This window comes from Barbus barbus (assembly GCF_936440315.1).
Source record: "Barbus barbus genome assembly, chromosome: 41".
NCBI classification, from domain to species: Eukaryota; Metazoa; Chordata; class Actinopteri; order Cypriniformes; family Cyprinidae; genus Barbus; species Barbus barbus.
In genome coordinates, this window is record NC_136719.1 from 12,034,702 (window position 1) to 12,044,605 (window position 9,904).

Below are 9,904 nucleotides of genomic sequence, written 5' to 3' on the forward strand. Positions count from 1 at the left end.
AGGTATTAGGTTACAGTGATATGTAGGCCTACCTTGCTTTCATATCTAGTGATACGTGCTAGACAGTATCATTTTTTAACAGCAGCTACAGCTATAAAGATCACATCAGGAACTATATTGCATTAAATGAAACCAGAACGTTTTATGTTAGTAGACTTTATTGAATATAAAACTATATTTACAAGTATTTAGCAAAGCCTGTTCAGCTATCCTCTTGATCTTCAGCATATTTATCTTCAAAATCCTAAAAAATATGTTTTACAATTAAAATACTGTCTGATAGACCTTTATTGGCACAACTACATGAAAACAGTGAAGATAATTAACCACAGAATATGCCATAAACAGGTTTCGCACCTTCTCCTGGGCCTCAGACTTCTCTTCAGCCGTGATGGGATCCTTGTCCAGTCTCTCCAGCTGGGAGAGATGTGAGATCACATACAACCTGTAATCGTCAGTCTTTGCTAAAGGGTTGTCTGAGAGCACAAGGGCCTTCAGTGTTTGCCCCACATTCACTAGAGTTCGCAAAGCCCTCATTGAAGATATAAGGTTCCCTCTTAAGGTAAGAAAAAGAGGGTTGTCAGACAGTGGTGGTAATATAACTCTATTCAGTTAGAAACATTTGCTTCCTCAATTTCAGAGAGACTGGGAAAATGCCAAACCTGGTGCTAAAGTATTCCTGTTACCTGACATTAAGATATTGGAGACATTTCATGTTGGCACTGAGTCCATCTAGTGTTTCCAACTGGTTATCTCTGAGGTGAAGAGTGTTGAGACACTGGATCTTCTCCAAACCCTCCAATCGCTTTATGTTGTTCTGAGCCTGAATAGATGGGTGAAAGTGCAAGATGGTAGTTTATTGGAGAAAATCAGTATCATGTACTTTTATCTACAATAGGCATAAATACAAGCAGTTATACCAGATACAAATGGCGTAAATTGGGGAGGTAAATGCCATCTGTAGTTTCCAAACAATTTCCTCTTAGCTCGAGAGTCACCAAATTGGTCAGATTGTGATATTCCAGGCCCTGCATGCTCTGGATACCATTACCTAAAAATATATAATGAAATGCTGGTTGGTTTAGTGCAGCAGATAAAGCTTAACGTTGCATGGTTATTGTCCAGAGCAGATTACAATGAAATGTGGACAGCTCATAATTTTTTTAATCACATTATTGAATCACATATGTGAAATACAGCTAAATACACCACTCTAGATTTGCTGAACGAAACCAGTGTGGTTGGTGCAAGAGTATAAAAAGAGCTTATTGTAAAAGTAAAATAATCTACTAAACGGATCTAACTAACCAGTGAGATTGAGGGTTTCCAGTGCTGGACCTCCAAGACCTTTAACATCAAATAGGCGGTTGTTGGCAAAGCTGAGCCACTGTAGGTAAGTGAGCTTGCCAAACGGCTGACCCTCAAACCTCTGAAGCAGGTTGCCATCTCCTTTCACCCACAGCAGCTGGGTGAGATCAGCCAATGGAGAGAAGTCTGATAAATGATTGGAGGAGATGTCCAAGTAGCGCAGATGGATGAAGGAGCTGAGCAAGGCCTGGTCTGTCAGACCCCTGGTTAAGAAAGGTACAGTGAAAACCAATTTTAAAAGCTTATGTTCAACTTATACTTGAGATACGGTAAATGTGTATGGTAGTATGTTGGAAATGATGGGAATCAGAAGAACATTCAAGACAAGCTTACTTGCTTTTAAGGTCAAGTCTGACATATGCATGAGACAGACCATTCCCTGTGCGACACAATAAGGACAAGCTTTTCACCATCATGTCCTGGATTAGTGGACAGGGCTTTAGCTGGTAATAAAGTCAAATTTAAGGACAATCTTAATGTCAGAGGTCAGAAAGAGCTTTATTACCAAGTATGTTTACACACACAAGGCATTTGTCATAGCTACAGGAGATTCCAGTGCACAAGAAAGTAGGCTACAGAAAGTACAGTCATATGATATTTTTTTTATTTTCAGTTTATTTTGTATATATCATATAATATAAAATAAATGCATATTTAAAACTAAATCTTATTAACCTTACTTGATAAGTGTTATTTAAAGATAATTGATTAGATAAAGATTGTTGGCTTTTAATGTAAATTTTGGTTACCTGGTCCTCTTGTCCTGAAATCTCCTTCTCTTTTCTTTCAAGATCATTTCTCTCTCCCTGCCCTTCTTCATCCTCTTCCTCAGTCTCTGCTTTTAACACCTCGCGTTCATCAGAGTCTGACATTATTCTTCTGTCTTGGTTAACGTTACCTTGTTGATCAACTTTTCACGGCTTAAATAAACGATTCGACGTTTAAATTAACCAATTCATTCACAATTACATCATTAGCACGCTAGCTAACTTTAATTAATGAATTAATAAAGTATTTACTTCAGAACATGTTTTCTCTGTCACGCTCCTCGCGCTGAATCGTGTTTATGGCCGTTACCATAGTAACACCGTAGGTCTCTGTATTACCCACATAGAAATATTGTGGTATATGCACGATTCATATTTATCTCCTGTGTGAATATGAATATTACATGTGCATGAATTGAGAACAGTCATGTTACAGTCGAGTTGTCGTAAAAAGAAAGCTGACAAATGTCAGAAGAGCAAATGTTAGTAACTATTCAGTATCCCCACTGATTTAACAACTTAAGATGTAAATGAGAAGAGATATATATGTAAACAAACGATAAATACAGAGGCAATCAACAGTTAAGTCACCAGTCAATATTTTATTTTTGCAACTCTCTCCAAATGAAAATACTACCATAATAAATCATACAACAAAACAACCCATTTCAAAATAGCCATTATAAATAAAGCACACTAAAAGCAGTAACTGCAATGACAAGCTTTGCTTCAGTAGATTAACATCCTCCAATGATGGTGAGAGGAAATGGATTCAAAAATAAGGAGAAAAACTACATTCAAACAATCAAAACATTAATTGTTGTTGGAAAATTTGAATATAATTACACATTGTTTTAGGAACCAGAAGTTTTACCTCTTAGCATGTGATTTAAAATCATCACGTAATGTGTAAAACTACATAATTGTAAACTCAATCCAATGAACATGTTAGGAATATTAGCAAATTCCGCTTTGGTTAGTCTCAGCTTTAAATTAGTATTAGAAGAAATCAAAAGGCTTTCAAGCTTTAATAGCATAAGAGCAAATAAAAAAACTAAAAAGAGAGAAAGATTCTTCATCACTAAAAAATGTCTACAAATTAAAGTGTTTTGATATTCATAAATGCATTAAAAAATAAATAACACCAAAAAACTACCCGATGTTCCTGAGAATACTGGTGGTAGAATCATCTTCCTTCCTCGGTTTACATGTGCATATAACAAAATAGATCTATGAAGCAGCTGCCAATGCTTATGACCATAATAACGTCTACATATACTATAGCATGTGATGTTTATGATTGTTACATCTTCAGGGGTCCCATCTGACCCTTGATTATAATGGTAATGTATATATGGATTTATGGATTGCAACATCCTTCATTAGGTAAATAAAGGGTGGCGATCTGTGATTGTAGCAGAGAATTTCACACATTGTTTTTTCCACATAATATATGCACATACCACAGGATTGTCTTTAGGCATAATTTGTGTTTCCCTGTATGACTTGAGATTCATTTGGCTATCTCTTTTGGATGTTCCCCTCATAGTTCTCCATGCAGATCTGGATGCGTCGGGTGAAATATCCAGGCTCAGAAATGGCCTTCAGCAGGTCGTTCTGTACCAGACAGAGATCATACAGCTCTGATGTGGAGGCTGTTCGAGTCTGCAAGCCCTCAGGGTCCAGAAACACCTGCAGAAACAGGTGAGCGTTCAATAGAATGGGTAAAACATAAGGGACGGACGGTCAATCTGGAAAAGAGAAAACGTACATCTAATACCTTAGGATGGACAATAGTGTCCTCATCGTTTTGCCGAATGTTGTCATCAATGAAGATATGCTGAACTTTGGGGTCAAAAGGGTCAATCCAGAGCGGTTTTCCACCTAAAATGGAGTATGTATTCCGTGCCCACCTATTAAAAAAAACAAAACAAAGACTTGATAAACAATACAATTCCATTGTTTTCAGATCCATAACTGGTTCCTCACCAGTCAAAGTGGTCTTGGAAGCCACCCAGACCCTCAGCAGAGCTCAGGTACTGGTAAACATGCCGTTCTCCATCCCTTGTGGACACCTGTTCTTCTCCACGAATCAGTGTTGCACCCTTACTGCTGCACTTGATGCGTCCGGCGGTCACGTTCACCCTCAGCTGTGAGAAGAGACCGTCTTAATGAGGCTCGGTTTATCTAGGACAACACAAAACCTGCTTTTCCATATCAAATACCTTCAGAGCCGGGAGGTCGGGGAATAGCGGATGCAAGCCCTGCTCTACAGCATGCTTGACAGCATTCAGAACACGGGGCAGATCTGTGCCGAATGTACGGAACAGGATGGAGAACTCCACACCCTGTGAAGACAAGTCCTGCAGCATCTGGAAGAAGGAAGGGAGGATCCAGTGATACAGCTTCCCATCATCTCCCTTAACAGACAGCTCTTTATCTCCAGGTAAGTCAGACGGCCATCGGAGTAGCTCTAGATGTTCCTCCAGGACCTTCCGGAACCGTCGGCCTGGACCTATGGTGGCGAAGCCTGCCACTCGGCCAAACTGAGAGTAGTATGTGATGGCACCCTCACAAGGCTGGAGGAGAGATGGTGCCTCTGACAACCACTCCCATTTACCTGAGAACAGTGAGAAGAACCATGTGACGTGATGCTGGGTAAAGGTGTTTGAGTCATGATGCAAAACAGCCACTGTATGTACTATAATATTAAGAGTAAACATTTAAAAATTAAAACTCTATTTGAGTATAAGGTGGTCATAGCATTTTGTTATAATTAATATAAATATAAAAACATCCTGTATTTTACACAAGTACACAGATTTCTATAAGCATAATGCATTGAACTATATTTTGTAATTTTTACATAAGTATATAAATTAAATTAAACACACACACAAACACGTATACAATTTCCAGTTAGTCTAATGCAGTACACATTTTTTAAATAATAAATAAATGTAGACGGAATAGAAAAAGATTAGAGAACGCTAGTATTAGAAGGTAAATTGTTTGTAATATAAATAAAAGAAAAGAAGCAGATAGAATAAAAAAGATAAGAGAACGCTACACTAGTATTAGAGGGTAATTTTAATAATAAATAAAAAGAAAAGAAGCAGAAATAATAGAGAATGCTAGTGTTAGAGGGTTAATTTATATATATATATATATATATATATATATATATATATATATATATAACAATTGAATTGAAAATGAACAGAGAACACTAGTGTTGGAGGGTTTTTTTATATAATAATAAAAAAAGAAAAGTAAAATAGAAATGGAATAGAGAACGCTAGTGTTAGAGGGTCGTTTTTTTATAATAAATAAAAAGTAAGCATGTTAATAAAATAGAAAAAGAACAGAGAGCAATAGTATTAGAGGGTGATTATATTTTTTAAATAAATATAAAAAGAAGTACCTAGAATAGAAATAGAATAGAGAATAGAGAATGATAGAGTCCCCGGTTTGCCTGTTGTCTGGAAAGCTGGCTTGAGGGTTTCTGGTCTGTAGAAGTTTCACACTGTACGATTTTTTTAAGTCCTTTAGGATTGTACTTGTCAGACTGTACGAACATGATGATCATGTCACACTATGGGATCACAGTTGTCATTAATGTCAGACTATACGACAGTCAAGACGAGTTAAAAACGGGTGCGCGCAAGAAAACTTGTCTGGAGTTTTACATTATCAACCCATACACGTCCAGTGACTGTGAACTGCATTGCACGCGGGACCGAAATGTTGGCTATCATGAAAAGTATATGAACGGCGGCGTATTTAAGAAGAATAGTGTATGCAGCTCTACACATCCACATGAAAACAGCGGCGCGACCAAGATTCAAGAGTTTTATTCGTCACATACACAATTATACAGAGTATAACCAGCAGTGAAATGTAGGTCAGGTCCGCTCCAAGGACAGTGCAATTATAAAGTATACAAATATTAAGAGAAGAAAAGTAGAAAAAAATAAAATAAAATAAAAAGAATAAAATAGAAAGATAGATAAAAAATATAAATATAAATGTGCAGGTCAGTATGTTGTTGACTTAAATAGTACTAAGAGGAATGTGCAAAATAATGTGCAAAAAAGTTGTACAGGGTATATAATAGCAGCAATATGAGGTAGAGAAAAATTATGAATAGCTTATTGATATGGTGATATTTACATGGAGTCAAGTGATGTTATGACACAGAGTTAGAGTTTAGGAGCCTGATGGCCTGGGGGAAGAAGCTCCTCCTAAGTCTCTCAGTTTTTGTCATCAGGCTACGGAAGCGCTTACCAGATGGAAGCAAAGTGAATAGCTGGTTACCAGGGTGATTTGAGTCCTTGATTATTTTGACAGCTCTATTTTTGCAGCGTTTGAGGTAGATGTCCTGCAGAGAGGGGAGAGCAGACCCTGAGATGCGCTCAGCTAAGCGCACAACTCTCTGTAGTGCTTTGCAGTCCTGATTGGAGCTGTTTCCATACCACACTGAGATGCACTGAGTCAATACACTTTCTATGGTCCCTGAATAGAAAGTTTTCAGGATTGCTGGTGAGACCCTGAATTTCCTCAGCTGTCGCAGATGGTACAGTCTTTGCCTGGCTTTCTTTACCTGAGTTTGGATGTGTGTAGTCCAAGTCAGGTTCTCGGAGATGTTTACACCGAGGTACTTGAAGCTACTCACCCTCTCCACAGGGGTCCCACTGATCATAAGAGGTGTGTAGGGCTGCTGCTGTCTCTTCCTGAAGTCCATGATCAGCTCTTTAGTTTTGCTCACATTCAGAGAGAGACAGTTGTCCTGGCACCATGATGTGAGTCTCTCTACCTCGTCCAAGTATGCGGTCTCATCGTTGTTGGAGATGAGGCCCAGAACCACAGTATCATCAGCGAATTTGACAATAGATGTGGAGCTGTGAGAGGACACGCAGTCATGCGTGTAGAGAGAGTAGAGCAGGGGACTCAGGACACAGCCCTGTGGGGCTCCTATGTTCAGAGTGATGGAGTTTGAGGTGAACTGGCCAACTTTCACCACTTGAGGTCTGCCGGTGAGGAAGTCTTGAATCCAGTCACAGAGTGAGGAGTTTAGGCCGAGGTCTGTGAGTTTAGATGCCAGTTTGATGGGGACTATAGTGTTGAAAGCTGAGCTATAGTCAATGAATAGCAGCCTTACATAATTTCCATTGTTGCTATCCAAGTGTGTGAGGGAAGAGTGGAGAACGTGAGAAATGGCATCGTCCGTGGATCTGTTTGGGCGATAGGCAAACTGAAGAGGGTCCAGAGTATCAGGGATGGAGGAGCAAATGTGGCTCTTTACAAGTCTCTCAAAAACCTTCATGACTATAGATGTGAGGGCAACTGGGCGATAGTCATTCAGGCAAGAGGGTTTATTGTTCTTTGGCACAGGGATAATGATGGATTTTTTGAATGAGGTGGGAACCACGGCGGTAGCAAGGGACTCATTAAAGATAGAAGTGAACAAACCAGCGAGCTGATCGGCGCAGGACCTCAGAACACGGCCGGTTATCCCATCAGGTCCGGCTGCTTTCCTGACGTTCACTCTCTTTAGCGCCCTCCGAACCTCATCCTCCGACACGGTGATTACAGGATCATCGCTGCTCTGCCTGCTGCTTCCAGACGCGCTGGTCGGCAGAAACGCGCCACCGCCGTTGCCATCGAAGCGGCCGTAGAAGATGTTTAACTCGTCGGCCAGCAACGGATCTGCTCTCACCTCCGCGGAGGATTTGTTTCCGAAGTCACAGATGGTCCTCAGTCCCTGCCACATCCGTCGAGAGTCGTTGAGCTGGAAATGAGACTCAATTCTCTCTCTGTATCTGTGTTTGGCGGCTCTTACTGCGCGTCGGAGAGCATAGCACGATGCTTTGTACTCGCTCGTATTCCCAGACAGAAGAGCCTCATTGTAAGCGGCGGTGCGTGTGTTAACCGCGGCACGGATTGTTCTGTCCACCCACGGTTTCTGATTGGAGAATGTCCTTATCGTTATTGTTTCTGTAGCTTGCTCGGTTAGCGTGTTTACGAAGCTTAATGCTACATCCGTGAACTCGCTGACGTCAGAAGAACTCGCCCGGAACATGTCCCAGTCGACGTCATCAAGCGCCGCCTGCAGCATAGTCTCTGAGTGGGAGGACCAGCGCGTCACTACTCTCTGCACCGGAGGTTCCTGAACGAGCCTTTGTTTGTATCTCGGTGTTAGAAAGATGGCGGCATGGTCCGATTTGCCAAAAGCCGGTAGTGAGCGGGCTTTGTAGGCATCCTTGAACTGAGTGACCAGTGTTTATATAGAAAAGACAACATATCAGATGAATTCCGTGTTTATGGCTGATAGAGTAATTCTCTAGCATTAATTGTCTAGCATAGCTTGTCTTGAAAAACGGAGACAGTTTGACATTCATCGTAGGGGTAGTCACACTACAGGACTGTGCGCCAAATCTTCTGACACTGCCAGAATTTCGTCGGAGGTGACAGCCATTAATCGGCTGTCGGTGAACATGTCAAATACTACAGATTTTAGCCTAGGATAATAGGAATCTTTCTCAGGAATTTAACTCGGACGACCAAATCGTGGCCAAAATCGCACAGTGTGAGCCGGGCTTTAGATAAGTGGTCTTACCTTCTGTCATGCGCCCCCAGGTCACCGTGGACAGGAAGTATTCAAGAGCAGCTACAGTTCCTTGTCTTGTGACCGCGTCAGATACAAGGATTGTGTTGTTGAGATCAAAGTGAAGAACGATTCTTCTGGAAGGTCCTCTTTGGATTGAATCAGCGGGGTCTTTATATTGATCTGTCCCGTCAGAGTTCACATCACTTCTGCATCCATTAGTTTGGTTCTGATCGATACTTGTTTCAGGGATCCTCTCCGGGTTATACATAGTGCTACAGTGTTTATAGGAGGATATATTTAGAACTACAGTTATTCATATATACACTAAACACATATACTTAAGTGTAAACGAGGATAAATATCTCTGGCGATGAATGACTGGTGAATCCGTCCAGATTCCACGTGACCTATGCGGATGACACACATCTCAGTCAGTGGGAAAACAGCCTGACACGTGATGCTCTTACTCTCTACTTGTACAGAAACATTCGTTGAAAAAATATAGTTTGACTGAAAACAGCTGAGCTCTAAAACCGGCTTTTGGACTGACAGCATGACTTCCTTGTCAGTGTCAAACACCGCGAGAAAGAGCGGGGCTGCAGCGCTTTACGGGTGAATGTGGAGAGCGCCACCTACTGCTGCCTTCCTTCTCCTCCCGGCTTTCATAGTTATAATACATTTATTTTATGTGTTTGTATTCATCCACTTAATATGGTGAAATATGGTGTTACATATATTTTGATTGAAATCATGCATAACCTCGTTGTCGGGAGTTCAAAGTGGCCAGTCAATACTAGACTAACCAGTCATTTATTTCTCTATGCATAAGAAAATATTACCATAATAATAGAAAATAAATGCCATCATAAATATTGTGTTAAATAATACACAAAAGCAGTCACTGTGCAAAGAAATTTGTTTCTTCACCTGAGAAATTTAGCATTACATTACTTGCTCATCAATGTATCCTCTGCAGTGAATGGGTGCCGTCAGAATGAGTCCAAACAGCTGATTAAAACATCACAATAATCTATAAATAAACCACAGGACTGAATTGAAAAGTTGTTTGTAAGAAAAATACTAGTATCAAGACTAACAGTATTATATTTCAATATATACACTATTATATTTTAATATTTCAGTCTTTCTCCATTTATGT

At 40.2% G+C, this 9,904-nt stretch overlaps 3 protein-coding genes across 3 annotated transcripts in view; all 3 read right to left on the minus strand.

The window, feature by feature from the left end:
- LOC306861073 (ninjurin-1-like) overlaps positions 1-9,904 on the minus strand; it is a gene marked incomplete at both ends in the record, with an annotated part of 649,099 nt that overhangs the window by 163,551 nt on the left and 475,644 nt on the right. The gene's annotated exons all lie outside the window — the stretch shown is intronic.
- Positions 145-2,436, minus strand: LOC306860431 (leucine-rich repeat-containing protein 23-like). Its single transcript, XM_079402149.1, has 7 exons — positions 2,118-2,436; positions 1,702-1,811; positions 1,309-1,571; positions 921-1,051; positions 687-823; positions 358-556; positions 145-244 (listed from the first exon to the last, which is right to left on the minus strand). Exons 1-7 carry the CDS (start codon positions 2,238-2,240, stop codon positions 203-205), a joined length of 1,005 nt encoding a protein of 334 aa, XP_079258275.1. The 5' UTR covers positions 2,241-2,436; the 3' UTR covers positions 145-202.
- Positions 2,713-9,337, minus strand: LOC306860158 (uncharacterized protein). The gene is made up of 5 exons (XM_079401714.1): positions 8,755-9,337; positions 4,361-4,755; positions 4,125-4,285; positions 3,916-4,048; positions 2,713-3,827 (listed from the first exon to the last, which is right to left on the minus strand). The coding sequence occupies exons 1-5, from the start codon at positions 9,011-9,013 to the stop codon at positions 3,657-3,659; spliced, it is 1,119 nt and encodes a 372-aa protein (XP_079257840.1). The 5' UTR covers positions 9,014-9,337; the 3' UTR covers positions 2,713-3,656.

Coding starts and splice junctions, on each gene's coding strand:
- LOC306860431 (XM_079402149.1), bottom strand. CDS start 2,240: ATGTCAGACTCTGATGAACGCGAGGTGTTAAAAGCAGAGACTGAGGAA. Junction 1,812..2,117: donor TTTCAGGACAAGAGGACCAG/GTAACCAAAATT, acceptor CTTTATTACCAG/CTAAAGCCCTGTCCACTAAT. Junction 1,052..1,308: donor GGAAACCCTCAATCTCACTG/GTTAGTTAGATC, acceptor ATATATTTTTAG/GTAATGGTATCCAGAGCATG.
- LOC306860158 (XM_079401714.1), bottom strand. CDS start 9,013: ATGTATAACCCGGAGAGGATCCCTGAAACAAGTATCGATCAGAACCAA. Junction 4,756..8,754: donor CTGGGGGCGCATGACAGAAG/GTAAGACCACTT, acceptor CACTGTTCTCAG/GTAAATGGGAGTGGTTGTCA. Junction 4,049..4,124: donor TTCCAAGACCACTTTGACTG/GTGAGGAACCAG, acceptor TTTTTTTAATAG/GTGGGCACGGAATACATACT.